The sequence below is a fragment of the Centruroides vittatus genome, unplaced genomic scaffold (genome assembly GCF_030686945.1).
Source record: "Centruroides vittatus isolate TY-2023 unplaced genomic scaffold, ASM3068694v2 contig_299, whole genome shotgun sequence".
NCBI classification, from domain to species: domain Eukaryota; kingdom Metazoa; phylum Arthropoda; class Arachnida; order Scorpiones; family Buthidae; genus Centruroides; species Centruroides vittatus.
In genome coordinates, this window is record NW_027121909.1 from 1526081 (window position 1) to 1548254 (window position 22174).

Here is a 22174-nt window from a genome sequence, read left to right on the forward strand (position 1 = left end):
AATATCAATTTTTCAAGAACTTACAAATTGAATTTTTCAATACAAACATCAATAGAAAAAGCTATTATATTGGAAATGGCAGGAAGAAAGTATATTGATACTTTTTCAAATCGTTTATCATATTTTTACTATTCAACATCTAGATAGCAAGTTCTGGATATTACAGAAAATATGCAAATACTTTCAGTGATAAATGAAACAAAGTTGACGGAGTACATTGATAAATTTTAGAACGGGGTGTCGTTACAGACGGAGATATGGACGAATATGATGTATTTACAAAAACAGAACGTACAGATTATGTTTCACTGTCATTTAAATGTATAAATCGAGACTATCCTAGCTAATTGGTTCTGTGTTTATAAAACCTTTAATATTGTAAGTTTAATACGTTGATTTTTAGTGAATTGTTATAATTCTCTTGATTTCACGCAATTGTCTATTGACATTTCGCAAACACTGTATAATCCGAAAAGACTTTCTGAACGCTCGAATCTTTGCGATCGAGCCGAATTCTTATTAATATTTAAAAAAAAGTATTAATTTTAAAAAATCAAATTATTAAATACCAAAAATAAAGAGAAAACTCTGAATTTTAAAAAATTACATAAAATTAAAAATAAAAAAAACGAATTTTTTTTTCCTCGAACGTTTCGGTCAATTGTGGGATTGCATGTTTTCATATTCCGTTTGGAGTAAATGCGTCGTCGACTTCGCGGCAAGTAGTAAACGTGTTTAGATGGAAAAAAGGGGGAAAAAATTTCTAAAAATGTTATTTGTTTAGTTAATATGATTGACATATCAACGCTATTTAATCGTACGGATATGTTACTAAGGTAAGTTTAATTTCTTTCGTGGTTTTATTTGATTCGATGCAAATAATCGAGATCGACTGCCAAATTTGAAGATCATTGCACCCTGTTACACTTGCTAGCAATAAAATTTTTTTTCGACGTATCGAAATATTCATATTAGTAGATCATTCTACGAATATTAATTTCATCATTAAGCGTAAAGATAGAATATGCTTCTTTTAAAGCTACTTTGTGCAATAAAACATGAAATACATTTCGTGTATTTAAGTAAAAATAATTTATTTAATATCAATATAAATTTCATGTATATTGGATGAAAGTTGCAATTTTATTTTGTTATTAGAATGCTTAAATGCCTGCATATCGAGATAAATCATTGTTTGAGCATCATGATAGTTTTGTGAATAATTAATAACTATTTAGCAAATGAATTTTGAACTTTAAACAGGAATTTTAAATGTATAAGAGATGAAAGTAATAACTTAGGAAATGATACTTTTACAGATTATTTAAAAAAAAACTAATAAAAAAAATTATTGAGCAATTAATGTGTGAATCAATGACCTGTACTTGGTTTGAATTTCTGTTCGGCATAACTGAGAATAATGTTTAAAGAATTAAAACTTAGGAGAGTCTTTAAATGTTTTGCATGTATTCGGAATGCCAAAATAATAATAATAATAGGGTGAGGGTATGAAAGCCTTGAGATGCAAATAGGCATGCATTGTTTTTATTGTGAGAGAAAAAAGGATAAATGAACAGAAAACAACATTAAAGGGCTTTTCTAATTCCTCTGCTAGCTCTTTCGATATCGAAAGTGCTAGCAAAGGAATTAGAAAAGCCCTTTAATGCCGTTTTCTGTTTGTTTATCCTCTTTTTTTCTCAGGTGTGTTGGCATGAATTCCATACAATGTTTTTATCAAAGTAAATAATTGAAATTCTACATCTAAAACTTTATAATCATAGTTACTAGTTTAAAAACATTAAAAAATATAACTTGAATAAGTATAAGATTCATTTCTTGGATAACATTTAATAAATTATACTAACAATAATAATAATAATCTAGCAAGAAAACAAAAATATTTTTATGTTTAAGTTTATTTTTGGATGAATGTAAATTTTATAATGTTTATCGCATTCATTTCATTATCAAGTAAACAAATAATCATCAATAGATCATAATTCCAAAAGACATATGTTTTTAAAACATTAATTTGCAAACTAAGTTGAAATAAAATATTAACAAATCTACATAATTTGTTAATATAAATTGTCTATTACATAGGTTTGCATGAAAAAGCCAAACTATTCTTTTTTAAGCATTAAGTTTTTTAATAACATATTATTATTTATATATTTTTAAACTGTATAAAATACAGAACTCATATGAGTAAATATTTTTCTTATGAAATATCTCATTTGTATGTGACAAACCTAGATTAAGCATACAAAATTGTATAAATAAAAACTTGTATAAAATGGACTTAAAATGTAGTGCATATATAAAGGATTGATGATACAAGTTCAAAAAATAAATTTTTGAATTGACTCCATATTGGAATAAGTATTAAAATGCATTTTAATGACATTATAATATACATATATGTCTGTATACCAGGTCTTTCATGTCTATGGTAGGTTCTTTTATGGAACAACCTTACTTATTATTGAACAAAACATACAAAAATATTTTTATTTATTGTGAAAGTTTTCAAACATGAAAAAACATACTTAATACTCATCTTTACAATTTATCACTGAACAGAATTTATTTGAGCTATTGCAAATGAAAGTGGTTTAAGTTCGTTTTTTTTTAATCAAGTTAATTATGACATTAGTTATAATTCTATGTGATCTTTTTATTTTTAAACTATTTGCAGTCAGAATCTTCAAAATTGCCATGAGTTTGTTAATAGATAATTATCAGTTACTGATATTTTTGAATCAGTACAAATGCAAACCTTTAAATACCTTGATTTAAAAATGAACTTAAAACCATTTTCATTTATAATGGCTCACTTTATAAATAAACTTTTTTCATTTATAATAAGTTACCAAGTGCTTATGCTTTGTACAGTACAATCTCAGTAATCCAACATATATGAAATTGGAACAGTATCAAATTATTGAAAGTAAGGTCAATTTGACGATTAATCATTTGTAAAGAAAGCATATGTTTATTTACATGATATTAATACATTGTATTAATCAAAAACATGTATAGAATATGTGAAAGGAGAACAATCATATGTTGCTTGTGTTTTTGAGTTCTCAAATTAATCAAAAATTCTTTAAAATAATTTTCAGTTGTCTTCTGTTGTTTCGTCATCTTCATATATTGAAATCGCCAATAATCAATGTTGCCAAGTTGACAGATTCCCACTAAACTTAGTGAGAAATTGAAATGACTGTGGAAAATTTAGTGGGAGGTATGGTATTTTTGATGGGAATTTCAAGTGGCTGACTTTTATATTTATATAATACTGTGTTATAAGGTACACCATTTTTTTATATTTTTTTTTAGTAGCTTAAGACTCAAAGTAATGCAAAGTTGTTGACAAGCTTTCCACTAGAGTTAACTCCAGTTTTCACTAAATTTGAACATTTTCCCACTAAATATGTCAACTTTGTCAGTGATAACAAGAATTGACTGATGTCAGATAGTGGATTTGCTGAGCTAGTGAATGGCCAGATTACTGAGACTGTATTGTACTTGGATAAATTTAACACATTTTTTCTCTTCTTTAATTTTGCAGTAGTTTCTTTGTCAATGTTTTCTTTTGGAACTGTTATATCTCCTTTTACTTGGCATATACGAGGGCTATTTTTTAAATAAGGTTCGTTTGTGAATGAGAGTGAGAATAATGCGCAATCAAGGCAGTACGCATGGGCTTCTGCTCCGAGCAAGCATGGCGCACGTTTTGACGCCATTTGTAGCCATATCATCAGTCTGTATGCTGAGCTGTAGAAGTTTAAAATGTTTAAGAAAATTGAGTCTCCCGCCGACTGTGAGATGTGATCTGTTATTCGATTCTTGAGTTCAAGAAACCTGGCAGCAGTGGAAATTCACTGTCAGATTTGTGAAGTTTACGGTGATAATGCTATGAGTGACAGTAAAGTTCGAAAATGAGTAAGAATGTTCAAGGATGGGCAAGTTAATGTGCATGATGAGCCACGCCCTGGCCGACCTTCTCTGATTTCTGAAGATTTTGTTCTTGATGTGGATAACAAAATTCGAGAGGACCGATGATTCACGATTTCAACGTTATCAATTGAATTTCCACAGATTTCAAGATCAGTCTTGTATACCATTGTTTCGGAGAAACTGAATTATCGAAAATTGTGTTCTCGGTGGGTTCCAAGATTGCTTTCTGACGATCACAAAACAAAAAGATTGGACAGTGCTTTATCGTATTTGACTCGATACGATCATCCACAAAGTCCAGACCTTGCACCCAGTGATTTTCACTTGTTTCGATACTTAAAGGAGTTCCTTGGTGGTCAACGGTTCAACGACGACGAAGAAGTGAAAACTGCAGTCATGGATTAGGCTTCTTTACAGGCGGCAGATTTCTTTGAAGTCGGAATTCAAAAAATTGTTGAGCGGTATGACAAATGTTTAAACAAAATGGAAATTATGTAGAAAAGTAGATAAAAGAATGTAGAATATGGAAAAAATATATTTTAATGATATTTACAGTATTTTTCTTTTTATTAAAAAACGGACCTTATTTAAAAAATAGCCTTCGTAGAATGTAATTATAGCAGTGGCATGCTGTCTGTGGAAGCTGTGGAAACGCCGCTTTCCTTGTATTTTTTAAAATATAAATACATATTGTGTGATTATTTTTATATTTTAAAGTACTTTGAATTACTTTAAATTAATATCTTATTCTAATCTTGATTGATTACAAATTTCTTGATTGATTACAAATTTCTATAATACGTGTGAAAAACAATGATAAGATTGCTATTGTATATTCGAATATAAATTTGTATATGCATATTCCCAATGGAAGTGCCGTATTGCCTGCGGAAATATCTCAATCGTGTAAAGCAGCCATATTACACCATTCGTGCATGTGCTTTACAGAGCACCAATCTCTCAAGACTTAGCTCATGGATGCTACACACCAAAATATCATATAACACTTCCAACGATTCTATTCATTAGCCACTTGTAGAGCTATTTGACTAAGTGGATTGTTTTAAGATTTAAAAAGTAAAGAATGTTCAATGTTATATTTATGTACATTTCTTTACAAAGCTATATTTAATTATAATTTTTTTTAATTATAATTATATTGACAGAGTTTCAGACATAAAATCTTTAGAATTTTGATCACTTTTAGATGTTAATAATTTTAAATATTATGAAAAACAATTTTCCAAAGCAAGTTTTAATTCTTTAAGTAAATTGTATGGAAAATTTTTTGATTTTTCTAAATTACATAGTGAATTACAATATTTATATTCCTGTCCAGACTATATTGGCAAGTCACTCTTAGACACAAAAAAATATTATAATTAATGAAGATCTGAACAAAGATGTACTAAAAGAATTATATGATTTACTATCATTAATTTTTACGGTATCATCTACGAGTGTGTCTGTTGAGTGCAGTTTTTCAACTATGAAGTGAATTGATACATTTGTAAGGAACACTCAGTCAGAGGAAAGATTGTCATCACTAGCATTGGTTTCAATAGAAAAAGAGCTTCTAAATACTTTGATGGGATCAACGACAAGCGATTTTTATGATAAAATAATTAACAACTTGACGGAAAAAATTGCCGAATAGAGCTAGTTTATAAAAAATAATAAAAACAAGTTTTTATATCTTTGTTTCATGTCAATTATCTATTTTAGAATTAAAATAAATAAACTGATTATTTTTGTCATTTCCAGTATTTGTTTAAAATTTTTATGGAAAAACAGATTCCCTATCATCAAATGTCAGTGGCAGGCCACTGAATTATAGTATAGTACTGAATTCTGATGAAAACTTTAATACAGATTATAAAAGTAAACAAATAATAATAATAATAAATTAACATAAACTATACACCAGGGGTCCCCAACCCTATGCCCGCGGGCACCATAGTGCCCGCCGATCGTTTTGTGTGTGCCCGCCGCTGTGCGACCACAATAAAAATAAAAATATTTCAGTTTTCAATAAAATGCTATGTAAAAGTTTTTTCATTTTTAATGATTAACCACACAAAAGTAGAAATGGCATCCAACACAGATAAAAGCACAAAGCGAAATGCGACCGATCTCTTTTTCCCCTCGCACGAAATTTTCGCCAACGAAATTTTCCATACCTAAAATGAAATGAATCGGACCGTTTCTATTGTTGCTGTGACAATGCAGACATTTGTCTGGAGGTCATCCAGCCTTGCCATATTTGGCCACTTTGTCCCAAATTTGGCTACCCTTTTTTTAGTTTCGCGTAAAAAATATCATTTGGCGCATTGGCTACTTTTTGGGTTACATAAATTTGACATAGCTACACTTTTGGCTACATATTATTTATAAATATATTACTTGAATAAAAATCACTTTAAAATGGTGTTTTGTCGTTTTTGATTAATTACAGACCCACATAAAACAAATATTTGTTTTATTATGTTTTTCAAATTATGCTTTTTTTTAAATACATTTTTGTTTGTCTCCTTAATGAATATATCTATTTTTAAGTAAAAATTGAAAGTGTCTGTAAAAGTAATTTTTTTAAATATTCTTTTTTGTGACAAAATTTTAATACTTATTATTATAATCTAGACTTGTTAATCCTTAAATAATAAAAGTAGAACAAAAATAATAATAATTTTCCTATTCCAAAGAACTTCTCAAACCAGTTATTTAATTTGAAAGTTGACTGACATTTCTTTATTAAACTAATATGTGCATTTTGCATATATCATGCTCCTTCATCAATTTGGTTTTAAGTTTTTCTGTTTTAAAAGATATTTTAAGCAATTTTAACTTTTCCTTTTTTAAACTTCCCCCCCCCTGTAGGCACTAAGGCCTTTTTAAGCAAGCCCATTATGTATTCGGCCACCATACAATTGGGCGGCCAGGTGATGAGGAACAGAGCCCGACATATCCGCTTGGACCATCCAGAAAAATTCTTGGGGATTTTTCGACCCGATCGGATTTGATCCCGGGTCTCTCCAGAGGGGGTAGGCTGGAGTGGTAGAAATAGAAATTTTGGATCTTCAGAACGACATTATCCTAAAATCCATTTTATCAGATGAGAATTTCTGGAATATAGTTGAAAGAAACATTCTTGAAAAAAGCAACATATAAAATAAAATCGTTTTCGGTTCCACATACTTGTGTGAATCATTGTTTTCGACAATGAACATTATAAAATCAAAGTACAGATCACGACGTACAGATGAACACCTTGATGATTGCTTATGAGCAGGAATAACACCACACTCTTCTAATTACAAAGCAATGGCCAATGAAATGAAATGCCAAAAATCACATTGACTTTGAGATTTATATTTTTTTATAAAGAATTTTTATACTTTGTAGATTTTGCATGCATTGTTTAGTAATTACTTGTTTTATAAAAATTATTGTTAATATTTTTGTATGTTAAATTACATTTTTGGAATTAAATGTTTTTTGTATATCATGTGTATGTATTATTAACTATGTCCAATTCTAAATTCACCTTGAAAAAATAAATGGTGCCCGCCGCCCGACCGGTATTCTAAAATGTGCTCTTAGGTACAAAAAGGTTGGGGACCCCTGCTATACACTATATGTTTTGTATTATACAGTACTTTAATATGGAGTAATGTATTAACATTGAATGATAGACCATTAAAATACAAGGTACATGTACGATAAAAGCAAGCTGCTTGCAGTAGGATTCATCAAATACTGTAATGTACAGTTTTAAATAGAATTGTTTAATGTCCTTAGATGGAACAAATATGTTTATGAAATAATAGTAAAGGTTTTATTTAAACATTTTATTTTAACAGAATTCAGAAGACAAATTTATTAAACAGAAGAAGACACTAAATATGCATGTGTCCAAGTGTCAAAGAAAAGTGTTAATAAGAACACCACCTTTTACATCAGGCTCATTGATATTTTTCTTCATTGAGTGTTGTGAATGACATAGATCTATCATCAGGTTTCACACACTAGCTTCAATTTGATAAGCTCTAGCTTATCAAATTAGAATATGAAACATGATGAAGGCTTATGAAATATGCTAAAAACATTTGTGTTCTTAAAAATGTGTTTGCTGGAAATATAAGGACGATATTGAGATTTTCTAGTTTTTTTTCTTATTAAATTCTGGAGATAAATCTAATTTGTTGAGTGTAAATAAAGATTTATTTTATTAATATCATCTGTCAAAGGGATCTTAGCAAACTCTTCCAAAACTGTAGCAACGAAGCTAATTCATTTAAAGCACTTTAAACAATAGATTGAGTTTAGGAATGAAATGTTTTCCTGTTCTGTTGGCCATGTAAATAAGGATAAATGTCTCCTCAGTACACTCCTATCATGGCTACTTGAGTGAGGTTGAGGTGGCCACTGATATGGAGTTTGGTTTATATTAAAACTTGTGCAATTTTAAATGGGATTGAAATTCCCATTTAAAGCAAGGTTTTACTGTATTTAAAACTCACATATTTGAGATATAAATGAGTAAATTCTTACCAAAAAGCAATAATAATGAACAGATTAGAGAATTTATTTGTAAGAAAAAAAATATTTCAAAAACTGTGTGGTTGTTAGGTCTTTCTTAAAATGAAAATACTCACTGCAGGACAAAGACAAAAAGTCAAAAGAGTTACCAGGTATGCAACTGGTAACTCTTTTGACTACAGTACATGAAAATGGTACTAATAGCTAGCACAATTCTAAAAATGAATAGAAAGCAGACCAAAATATTTGATTCATGGAAAACAGAAGTACAAAATTTTTAGAAAATGTTTGGGTCACCATTAAGGGTGAAAGGTAAAAAATTAGATAAAAAAGTAACATGTGTTTTTTGCTAATGATTTGTTGAATTTAATATAACCTTTTTCCAGAAATTTCTACTATTGTATTAATGTCTGTTAAATCATATTTTTCTCTCAGTTAATTTGTTATAAGTAAGCACAAATAAAAATCATATAAAATTTATTGTTAATGTGGTAAAAAAAATTAAAAAATTGGCATGGATTAAGTATTATTTTAATTAGCAATACTGTATTATATTATTGTTTAGTAAACTTGTTAAAATATCAAGCATACTTAAAGGTGTAAGGAATTACAGATTTATGAATATTTTTGAAGTTCTTTATTTCCTCTTTAGATTAATTCAAAATGTTCTTTTTACATCTGAATACAACTTAAAATGCTACAAATGTGTTCTAATTAAATTATGTGTGATGTTTGTTTTTTTATAAAGAATCTTGGATTGATATGCGTTGATTTTTTTCATTATATATTTTTTAACATCCAAACTAGTCTAATGTTAATGTTGACCCATTATACCTTTAACTACTCTGAGTTGGATGTTAAAAAATGTAAAATAAAACAATCATTATATATCAACCTATAATTCTTTAAAGAAATCATATGTAATTTAATAGAATGTTATGAACATGTTCAAGTTTGAAGTTGCATTTGAAAAGAATGATATTTTGTATTAGATATGAAGAGTAAAAGTAAAGAACTTTGAAAACATTCATCAATATATAATTCCTCACATTTTTGAGTAAATTTGATATTTTAACAAGTTGATAAAATTAATCAGTTAAAGAAATAAAATTGGTTTTTAAATTACTATATTAGTTCATTTTTTAAAAACTAGTGAGAAAGTTTAATTCTCTACCTTAATATATATAATAACATCTTAATAGCTGTGGAAGTGAAGATTTGATGGAGATCCTGGTAACATAATTGGCAATGCTTCTGCATGGTTTGCAGAAGTTGCAGCTGAGTCTTACTCCAGGCTAATTCTTTTCTTCCAGAAATTTTAAATTAAAATTCAATTTATTATAGTTCTCTACCTTGATAATTAGAAACTAAAAAAAAAAAAACACATTCAAACTCAATTTCAGAATCAATTAAAAATTATTGGTAAATTATTTAAGTTATTTAAATATTCATGTAAATAAATTTTTTTAACTTATTCAAATGTGCTTTTTAGGAGAATATTTTTTAGTTTTTAATTATGAAAATACAGAATAAACATGTCAGCTTTGTATATAAACATTAACTTGCAAACCTTACTGAATCTCTTTGATATTCAATATTTTTATGATGCCAAAAATGGCAGATTCAAACCCTGTTGTACTATTCAAACAGTAAAGCATTTTACTGTTGGGAATATGTGTGCTACAATTGTTGAAGGAAAAATGAATGCTATTCAATATATCCAAGTACTAGAGCAGTGATTCTCAACCTTTTTTCGTCACGGTACACTTTTAATAATTTAAAAATTTGGCGGCACACGCGGTTACTTCGGTCAGTACCGCGGTGACGTCATAATAGTAATTTTTTAAACGCAGTTGGTTACTTAGGTACATTTTCTAAATGCCTTGGTAACTACCGGCAGTTACTGATAACACCGGTTAGAACCGAATGAACTACTTGTCTGATGTTGCTTATGTATGGTTAATCGCAGTGGCAGCACACTTCAAAAATCTCGCGGCACACTAGAGTGCCGCGTCACAGTGGTTGAGAATCACTGTACTAGAGAGCAAAATGATTCCTTTATATGTTGACTTGTTTACAAATAGCAATTTCATCTTCCAGGATGATAATGTACTGTACTGACAGGCATGAAGTTAGTTTTTAAATTGGTCTGGAGATTGCGGTGGCATGCACAATCACCAATATTAATCTGATTGAAACTTTGGGATGAAACTTAAACAGAAGATGAATGCAAAGAATCCAACAAATAAAGTACAGTTAATTGAAACTATAATTTCATACTGATATTATCTAACATCAGAGGATCAGGTTGAAAAGCTTGATTAATTTACTTATACGTGCTTAATAATTATAAGTAAAGGTTTCCCAATTAAATATTAATTGTCTGTTTGTCTTCTAACACATCTAACATTCATTGACTACATTTAAAAGCTTTAATGAGTTAGTTTAGTATTTTTTTTTCACCTGACTTATTTTCTTGTAGTTTACAGGAAATAAAAAAATGTTAGCTTTTCAGTTTTTTCTGTCTTGTCACCCATGAATATAGAACAATGCTGTTAGTTTAATTTTGTTAAAAGCTTCAAATTCCTTACAAAGGTGCCTTTAGAATGATATATTATCTATCATGTTTGGTGTTGACATTTCTTTTCAAAGTCAGTTCAAAATCTAAAATACATGTTTATATGAGGCATTGCATGATTTTTGCACCAAACTATATATTCTGTAGTCAAAAGAATTAAAGTAATAACTAATAAATTGTTTTAATCATTTTTTAAAATTTAATTTAAGCACTGTTCATCTTTCTTTGGTTTTTATTTAATATATTTACTTTTTTCTTATATTATTCTAGAGGAATTTTTATATTTTATCTTTTTATATAATAGAACATCAAAAATTTAATGTGATTATTAGCTAGTTTGCTTATGATAAATATTTGTTTTTTTTTTCTTACAGATTCTTTTAATTAATGCATTGAAAAGATTAGGCTATTAATTAGTGATCAAACTATGAGGAGAATTACAGAAATTTACAGTATAATTGCTGAACAGTAACTGAATACATTTTTGTGAGTAAATAGATTTTGTTTAATCGTAATCATGAATTTTATATATATATTCAGTAAATATTACTAATATAAAAGCCGGTGTCTGTGTCTGTCTGTGCATGTGTGTGAATTCCTTACAATTTCTGCAGTTTTTGTCCAATTCAGATGAAATTTTGGTTATATTCGTTTTATGTTCTGATGGAAAGTATAGACTATTTACTTTGTGGAAATATTAGCTATAGAGTAAACGTTTTATTGATCTCTGATCGATGATTGCACTCACATTTCAGTGATATTGGTGACCATGTAATGTTCTTGCTTGACAAGGAAATTTCCCTTACATTGCATTTTGGCAATGGCATATTTTAAACTTACTTCATTAAATTTAAAATTTAAACGTAAAAGATAATAGTCATATCATGTCACTACTATAACAAATTTTTTAAAAAATTCCCCCCCCAGTGACCACATGACATTCTATTATCCAATCAGAAGTAATGATCTATTTAGCCCATTATTCAGATTATTATAGCTGTAAAAAAAAAAGCCTAGGGAAAAGAGTAAGAGTAAAATTGGTCAGATAAATTTTAGATCTAAAAAAATAAGAATATCTGAGACCCCTTAAGTCTGACTTGAGCAAAGTCGTCAAGGGTTGCAGAAACAGCATCTGAACATCAAGCTTCTAGAGCAGTGTTTCTCAACCTCTAACGAATCGTCGCCCCTTCAATAAAACTGTTACGTAGTATCACCCCTTCACTTTGAAAAAAATCTGATGCAATCAAGTTTCAAAATTCTGATGCCAGGGGCTGAGGCTAATATGAAATTTGTATTGCATTGAATAGACTAGTGACTTGTATAATGTTATTTGTTTAATTATTGTATGATATAACGAATAAAATATCTAATTATTCTTAATATAATGTTTTACTATATCGCCCAGAAAATTGTTTTTTGCTCCCCAAAATATAAATTGTTACTAATCGCCTCCCAACATGGAAAAACGCCCACATGGGGCGATATTGCCCCCATCGAGAAACACTGTTCTAGAATGCCACTGACCAAATACTGTCCAAACAAAACAGACACAACCATACATCGCCTCAACAAATGTTCAAAACTCGACAACAGGAGAAGAATCCTCTCCAATAACAGTCTTACAAATAATCATCTACTCAATATCAGCAATTGCCTTCAATTAAACTCGAAAGATGTTTGCCTTTAATCCTTATCGATCTTTTTTAATGATACAAAAATACCTACAACTACTAAATCAATATAACTTTTTTCTCATCTCTCATTTTGTCTGCCAACAATTGACAAACAGTTTATTCATCCACCTTTCTTTTTTTTTTCGACCTGTTGCTCATTTGCAGTGTCCTGAACCACCAATGACTCCACACCCCCTTGTGCATTCTTTTACAATCCCTCAACATTTGTACTGATTTTGTCAAACGTTTCTTCTAGACCTTTCAAGTTCTCCAACTTGAGATCACCATCTGTTTCTCAAACCAACTCCACTCATCTGGAAAAACAACTGCACGGGGTGAAATAGCCAACGTGCCTAATGCCTAACTTCACCACCAGAGGGTGGCAAGCAAGCACTGTTCTAGAGTTTCTTGAAATCTCTTCTCAATTCTTTAATCTCTATTTTCTCAAAAAATATTCTATCATGCTTGGTGAATTTCTAGTATGAATAATAATTATAGAATTTCTAGTATGAATAATAATTATAGATGAAATATATAAACAACACTTTCAGATTTACTATTATATAATGAAATTAGATTAAGCTACAGATTAAATTAAAAAGTAATAGATTACTTTAATTGATCAGTGTTTCTTAAGAAATCTAAATCCAAACAAAAACATCTGAGATGTAAAAAAATTATGTCAAGTAAAAATTTATGACAATTTAGACAACAGTCAAAATTTTTCATAGCAGTTTTTCTTTGGTAAAGATAAGCTTGGTGCTTGGAAGCAGTACCCACAAGATTTTTACTTGTATTATTGTTTTCTACATTTCACCACCAAGTGCCAAACTTATTTTTACCAAAGAAAAACTGCGAAGAAAAATTTTGACTGTTGTCTAAATTGTAAATTTTCACTTGACATAATTTTTTTACTTTTCAGATGTTTTTGTATGGATATCAATTATTTTTGTTTAATAAGTGTACAGTCAAACCTGTTTTTATGCGCTCTTTTTATGTGCGATTTTTATTTGTGCGATTTTTTTAATGCGAATTTTTAATTTGTGCGGTATAGTTGGCGACTAGTCTCGTGCGATTCGTCATGTCTCACGTTGACTTATTATAGCTAAATAAACTTATTATAGCATAAATGCACTTATTATAGTAATATTATTGCATGAATATGCGAAAAATGAAATAATTTACTTTTTAAGTAAACAAAACACCACCTAAACAAAAATATGTAAAACAGACGATAGACCAGACGATGCAGTCAAGTGCTGACATCTGTTGTCAATAAATTCTATTTCGTACGGTTTTGAGTTATTTTCTATGTGAGACTTTTTTTATGCGGTCCCTGTTGACCGCATAAAAAAATTATTTTTTTAATTGTGTTGCGAAAACTATTATTTACAGCCATTCGTGAAGTTTCGTGAGATTTTTTTTAATGCGTTTTTTTTAATGCGGTCCCTATCCCCCGCATAAAAACAGGTTTGACTGTATTATTATGTTAAGATATAAGATGATCACATACAATTCAGTCAGCATTCAGTTACTAAACATACCGCTGAACAAATGCACTGCCAACAGAATGCTTTCAATATTCATTTTGGTCAGTGATGCCTGAATGAATCGCCAATCAATTTTGTAAACAGTGCACTGACTGACACTCAATGCACTGTTTACAAAAATTGTTATAAAAAGTTTAAATTCACATAAATTTTGATCTTATGTAATTCTGAATAACATTTTGAATAAAATCCATTTGTTTCTATGCAATTTTATCTTTATAAGCATAAAATTAAGCCATAAAGTTGAATTAGCTCTATAGGGAAACTCCTGTGAACTTAGACCTATTCACCTGGAAGTTTTGTGAGCACATCACTGATAACGAGAAAGGCTTAAGTTTAAAATTTGAGCTTTTTAGACTCTGTAGTTTTTCTGTATGAGCATCTGCAGTGATGGATGAAGGAAGGAGAAGAAGAAAATACAGCTTTTTTTATGTGATTTTTGCACTTTTCAATTGCTTATATTTTGGCAATTGCATTATAGAAAATCTTGAAATTTTGCATACTGTCTAAGAAACAATTTTCTTTTGAACAAGTTATTCGGAATTAGTTTAGCTGTTTGGGGCAGAGAAATTGACCTCTGAAAATTGGCAACTCTGATTTCTGTAAATATAGTCAGTCAGTGACTTTTTTGATTGGCATGGAGTCACTGCCATGACTCATGATAAAGTAGAAGTTTATTAATCCAGCATCTACAGGACTAGAGTGGTGTCAGATTACAGGACATTTTTTTATCTTTACAAAATTTAATCAATTATATGTGATCTGAACATTGCAGACTATTACTGTGTATTTTTTTACCAGCACTTTCCGCTTATGCTTTGGATTTGTTTACATGCTCTTTAATCACCCTGAAAATGATATAATGTATGATTAAACTGTGTTAACATTGATTGAAAAATCTACACATTAATGAACACATTATTGCATTAAATCAAATGAACAGATATTATATGTTCTATTCTATTTTTTAAATATTCATTCTGTTTTTTTGTTTGACCTGACAATGTCTTTTTGATATGGAAGAAAATGTTTGTTTTTGTTAAATTTATTTTGTTTTCTACTGATTATTGGTTCTTTGTTGGAGTATTTACACATTAAACCAGTATTATAGTAGTGATTCTTTTAAAAATTAAAGCTGTGTCTAAAATAGTTTATTATTTATTTTTAATGTAATTTTTAGTTGACAGATTTATTGTCTAGGGTTTTCAAACTTTTTTTGCAATGGAACTCTTTTACATTATTTGTAATATAATGGAACCCTTATTTAAATTAATACTTATTATAGTAAAAGAAATATTTTATTTGAAACACACTTATTGTAAATTGGAATATCAAATTTTAGTGAGATGAATGCATCTGTTTTTTTGACATAAGTATCTACTGGAAATTTGGTTTTATACTTGATAACTGGATTCTCATATCTGGGGCGGCATCCAGTCTGCTTCGATACGTAGTTTTCGTGCTAGCATATCTTGAAAATCCTGATTCATATCAATATGTTGTTGTAAAGGGCAAAAGTATTTTTATGGCCTGTTTAGATATTTCAGGATATTGTTCAAGTAGATTCCCCAGAATACATCTAATGGCACTTCTTCAAAGTTAGCCTTTAACTGGGTATCGGATGTAATTTCTATTAATTTCTCATAATCCACTGACAGAAATCCTGTTGGTTTTTTTGTTACTGTGAATGGATTTTGTACCCAATAATAATCTTTGTACTCCAAGTTAGGAAAATACTCTGTAAGAGATGTGGATAAGCTGTTGAGATGATCTTTAATTTCATCCAGTATCTCTGCGTCCAATTCCATTTCAGACTCTTGTAGAAATTTAGTAAGAAGTGGAAAACAGTCAAAAATACCATGCTCTACTTATGAAATCTAGTACTGTAATTTACGAGATAAAGATGTCATATTATCTTGAGTTTGAAAAATGTTTGTTTCCTTCCTTGGTAGAGATAGGCATGTTTCATTCAGCTTTGAAAAAACATCTGCTAAATAAGTAAGTTTTGCACGCCATACATTATTTCTTAATCTGTCAGACAAATTAAATTTATGTTCAAGGAAGTAAAACTGCAATTCTTTTATCAAATCAACCATTCTCATCAGCACATTTCCTCTTGAAAGCTGCCTTACTTCTGTATGTAAAAGAAGAGTTGTTTAATGGCTACCCATATCTTTGCATAAAGCTTTAAATACTCTTGATTGTAATGGCCAAGTCTTAATAAAATTGATAATTGCATGGCTTCGTCCAAAACTACCTTAATGAAGCAGAAATTCTTTTTGTCACTAATGCGTATCTGTGAAGAATGCAGTGATTACTGCTCCAGTTTTTTGCAACAATTTTTATTCTAGTTACAGCGCCAGATAATTTTCCCATCGCTATAGCCTTCACTCCATCAGTGCACACTGAAATGCATTCATTTCAACCAATACCATGATTTGTTATATAATTATCAACACAATCAAATACAGTGGTGCCTCATATAACGTACTTAATCCATTCCAGGTGCACATCCGTTAAGTGAAATGTCCGTTATACGAAATGCATTTTCCCATAGAAATACATGTTAAAACATCTAATTTGTTCCACAGCATAAAATAACCATACTGTATCATAAAAAATGAACATGGGGTGTGTTCTTTTATTTCTCTGCATAACTCTGCGCGAGCAACATCTGTTTAAAAATTCCTGTGGAATGTGTTCTTAAATTCCGGTGGGAGTGCACGCCATCGAATGGCAAAAACGGCCGCTTGTAGCAGTAGTTTACGGTGGAAAGCAACATGGCATCCTCCATGGCTCAGATAGTTTTGATTCCAGGTCTATTATGTGGTTTTATGAATGAAAATTTAGAAATTGTGAAAGCGCAAGTTAGTGCACGCAGTGATGTAAGTGTCTTTACGAATTTTTTTTGAATGGTAGCCGGCATTCTAATTTTTTTTGTGGCTATTTTGAATGCTCTTTCAACAAATAATCCATTTTATGGTTAAATTTTACAATTGGGACCCTTCTTTTGCCTTTAAAAGCTCATATTTTAGAATTATAGATTCCTCTATCACGATACTATCAATAGTGAGGGCGCTGCCATCTTTCTTTCTTCCACCGTCGTTCCTAAATGCCTACAAACAGCAGTGTACTCCCGTAGTAGCAGAGACGCAGAGCAACTGCTATTAAAGAACACACCCATAGAGCAGTCACTAATTATGCCGGAAAGTCTGTTGTTCGCAGCATCCATTATTCGAGGCGTACGTTATACGAGGCACCACTGTATATCTTTTCCTGTGGTGTGAAGTTCTAAACTTTTACAGAAAAGCAAATTGTTCTCAATATTGCTTTTCAATGTAGCTTTATGGAACCCCTGACCTTGCTTCATGGAACCCAAGGGTTCAAGCTTTATCATTATATCATCATTTCTGTTTATGAAATTCAATATAATTGCTGGCAAATGACAGTTGCTATCTCAATCACAACTTGGAATGATAATTTGTTTTTCTGTTACATTAATAATAATTATTATATTTTCGTATATTTTATATTTTATACTATTTATAATTTTAAAAAAGTAATAACTGTTATTCTTATAGATAAAGCTTCACAATTTCTAATTAACAATAATAGAAATGACAAATACTCATCATTGGCATGTTGATGATATTGATGATGCCTTGGCTGCTGATTTTGATGGAAGCCTTTCTGGTTTGGGAATGGAGCTGGGTACTGCATCATTTAATATGAGGTAGAAATTTTTAATATTATTATATTTATTTATTTTTGTATTGTTGTATTAGTTACATTTATTATTAAATTAGTAATCTTGTAAAATAGTAATTAGTAGTAATAATATCAATAATAAAAACTAAAATAATTATCCTATGAATTATGATCGAATTAATGTAGAAATTTATATTTTTTATGATTTAGTAATGCAAATATCCAAAAGATTATTGAATAACTGTCTATTATAATAATAAATTATTTCACAAATGATCTCACCAGTGGCTGAGCAGATAAAATCACTAAATCCTAGTAGTTGATCCCAGATTTGCATCCGAACAACAGACCAACAGGCTGGTCATGAGGAGTTTTCTGGGTTTTTAAATTAGCACCTAAATTGGGACCAATTTCTCATAGAAAAGGCCTCCTAGGAATCATTCTAGTAGATCACCATTGAGTTCTGTTACCCTATCAAACCTATCTAACAATGATTCTTGTAAAATATGTGTATATTTAGGTTTAATTTGACTATAATTTATTAGTGATACTGTTAAAATGCTATACTAGTAACTTATACAGGTAACTTCACTATAGCATTCACCAATAAAAGTAAAGTTTGTCAACAAGATAATCCAATATTTGGTGTTAATTACTTTATCTTGTTGATAAACTTATATTCTAATTGATTAACTTAACTTGGATTATTGTATCTATTTAGCTTTATTTTGTATTAATTGGATGCATTTTTAATAAAATTAAAATACAAAAACATAACTAATTTAAAAATTTTATAAAATAATTTTTCTAATATAAAAGTTCCTTAAGTATTATAAAAATGATTACAAATATAACAGTTACTAAAAAAAATTAAATTTCTATTATAAGTATTTCTAATAAGAACTAATTTAGAAAAAAATGTTTTAAATCAATGTTTTCATTTATAATTAATAGCATTTAGTTAATATAAGATGATGATAAAAGAAATAAATTAAATAAATAAAATCTAACAAATAAAATTATATACAAACTTCAATTAAAAAATTTTATTTCTAATGCCAAATGTTAATGATTTTACTAAAAATTACAAATATAAAATTGGACTAACAGAGTTATTTAATAATTTGGTGCTACAGATGGCTGTATCACCATTTATTTATTACTCTGACAATTACCTAACTGGAATCATTAAAATTTAATAATTATTGGCTAAATTATTTAGCATTTAGAATAATTCAATTTTAATATTATTTTAAATATATTGAATTTATTTTTCAGTTTTTCTACTTCATTTTAAGAATAATACAAAACCAGAAAAGTTTAAAGTTAGCATTCTATAATAAAAAAATTAAAACAAATATTGCAATTTGATTTTTAATGAATTGTAAAATTTAAAAACTTCAAATGAAGACCAAAGTTTTAATCAATAAAAATCAATCAGAAAATACTTAAACTCTGTATACATAAACATCTCCAAACCTGATGTTATTATTAATCAAAGCTAAATGATTGCTATAATGTATTGGGTTAATTTTTTTGCTATTACTACTAATAATTAGATTTTAAGTAATTTGATATTAGATATAGATGTTAGGTGTCATCTCTTATCAAATTTAATAATTATAATAATTTAATATTTATTAAATAATTTAGAATAGTCTGGAAGAAAAGAATCAGCCTGGAGCAGGATTCAAACCTGTAATTCTTGTTTACCATGCAGATATGTTGCCAGTTATGCCATTCAGACCTCTGAGCAATTCTTTGCTTTCAGACATATTTAATTCTTGATATAACCATCCAGTTACTCAAGGTGCTGACTGGGGATGATTCCTATGCCCATGACTTGTATAATCATCCATTATAGCACTTAGCCAGGTATCACTTTACTATATACATATAAACATCTCAAAACCCGTGTCGGTGCAATCAGTAACCATTGATGGTTATAACTGGAAACCTAATTTGGGTAACTTCATTTCTTTTCTTGCAAGAGATTTCCTGATAAAATTATTTTTTGCTATAGTTTTGAAATCAACAGCAAATAATTTAGTTACTATTTCTTCTACAGTTTGTCTTCTTTTATACAAAAAGTTGATATTTCTGGCTGTGATACTTTTGTCTTATAATTTTTAGGACTTTTCTATTCCAGTATTAACAGTAGCAGTTATTAGTATTCCAGTATATGCTTTTGTGAACGTTTTTTAAGTGATGTAAAAAGCCCACTTGAAAAACACTTGAGAACAACATTACATTATATACATTTTGCTTTATCTTTTTCTTCAATGATTTGAAATTATATCCACATAATAGGTTTCCTTGATCTTTTATTTGCATACATTGATGAGGATTATCAGAGAGAAATAAATGTTTCAAAATTACATGAAAGAACACAATTGATTGCAATAATAGAACTGATATATCTACAGTACAAACATGAACTTACAACTGCAGATGCAGACCAGGATTTCTGAGTTGTTCTCAACTTATTTAAATATGCTAAACATGTCTCATAACTGTATCAAATTATGCAAAATTATTTTATAACTTTTTAATGCCTTAATTGCAATTATCCAGCAACATATGAACTGCCTAAGAAACATACAATAGAATCTTATTTTAATGGATTGCCTGGGATGCTGAAAATCATTTGTTGTTCCGAAAATCTGTTATATTGCAAACAACGAATTTCTCACACTCACGGGAAAATATCTGTTATTCGAAAAAATTTTCCTTTTTAAAACCCTGCATAAAAAAAAGCACTTGTACAATAAAATATTAACTTATACTGGAATTAGAAAGAATTATACAAATTAAACCTTTTAAACACTCCAGCAAATAATTTAATATTGTAAAAATGTTTTCGATCGTCTTTAACAATTTTTGTCAGTTAAACGATAAAGTAAAAAGGACTTTACTTTATCGTTTAACTGACGAAGATTGTTAAAGACGATCGAAAACATTTTTACAATATTAAATTATTTGCTGGAGTGTTTAAAAGGTGGTAATTTGTATAAACACTTGTACTCAAAATTATTCAGTCTCTTGAGATTTCTATCTTTTATTTTATATAAACACCTATATTACAAGATCATACATTATGCCATAATAAAGCTGACAGAAGCCGTATACATTATAAGCCAAAAAGTGACAAAGTAGATATGATCATTAGCACTTCAGGATATGTTAAAAAACTTATCCATTTTGTTTTGCTTTGATGATGCTGTGATGATGCGTTTCTGGGCTTCTTTTGGTGGCATCATCAGAATGAAATGTTAATGTTGCACAAACATGATTTTAAGGTGTGATATTCCCAAAAACATGTCTACAACAAAGGTGTGGCACACCTTTGTTGCATACACATGCATATCTTGTGTTAAGTCATAAGAAGTTTTTCTCTACTAACAGGTGGGCATAACACGTGGCTGCAATATTAGCAGTGAGAACTGTGATGATTATGCACTTAGTTTGCACAGCATATAATCTATTTTTTAAAATTCAGTATCCAGAAACATCCAATTATTGATTAAAGGTTGAAAAAATATGGTGTTTACTGGAGATGGAGCTAGGAAAAAATCTGTTATTCTGAGTTACAGATCCACTTAACAGAGGTAAAATTATACAGATTTGGCAAGACCCGAAGAAAAAAAATCTGTTATTCCAAAAATTTCGTTGTTTTGCAATCCATTAAAATGAGATTCTACCATATATTATATAATATTTGTGCCCTTTATAAATAATATAAAAGTAAAATTATTATTTTGTTTTTATATTATTGGTTTTATTTAATTGCAGTCATCAATGTGATTCTCAGATTCTCGCCAGACCTTAGGGACAGAAAAAGGCATTGATTTGTATGTGCCCTTCAACCATTCAGTCACTGTCCATATGAATGAATTACAGCATATTTTAGGAGCCTATGTTTAGTTTTGATCCCCTTACACCAAAATAATGACGATTGCTTTCTTCAATAGACATTTCAGTGATTTTCATTGTGCTTTCAAAGTCAGTTTTCCACAAATGTAGTAGAAATAGTCCAGCTGGTTTTTGCACATGCATGACATGTTGAGTCTGACAGAGTGATTATCTGATGAGGGGATGGCATGACATTGAGTCATCGATTTTGATCAATCTCTGTGAGGTTATAGTGCATCCCTAAAGACTGA

The 22174-nt window shown here is 29.3% G+C and overlaps 1 protein-coding gene across 6 annotated transcripts in view; it reads left to right on the forward strand.

The window, feature by feature from the left end:
- The first annotated feature begins 679 nt into the window (after positions 1-679).
- gem (gemini) overlaps positions 680-22174 on the forward strand; it is a 105459-nt gene continuing 83964 nt past the window's right edge. For 5 of the 6 annotated variants that reach the window (XR_010880368.1, XM_067267214.1, XM_067267216.1 and 2 more), the window contains exons 1-2: positions 680-840; positions 17891-18036. Coding sequence is in view for 5 of the 6 variants with exons in the window: in XM_067267214.1 (XP_067123315.1) it covers positions 17921-18036 (116 nt within the window). In the remaining variant the exon portion in view is untranslated. The remainder of the gene's footprint in view (positions 841-17890; positions 18037-22174) is intronic. The other variant, XM_067267215.1, reaches the window with a different exon arrangement.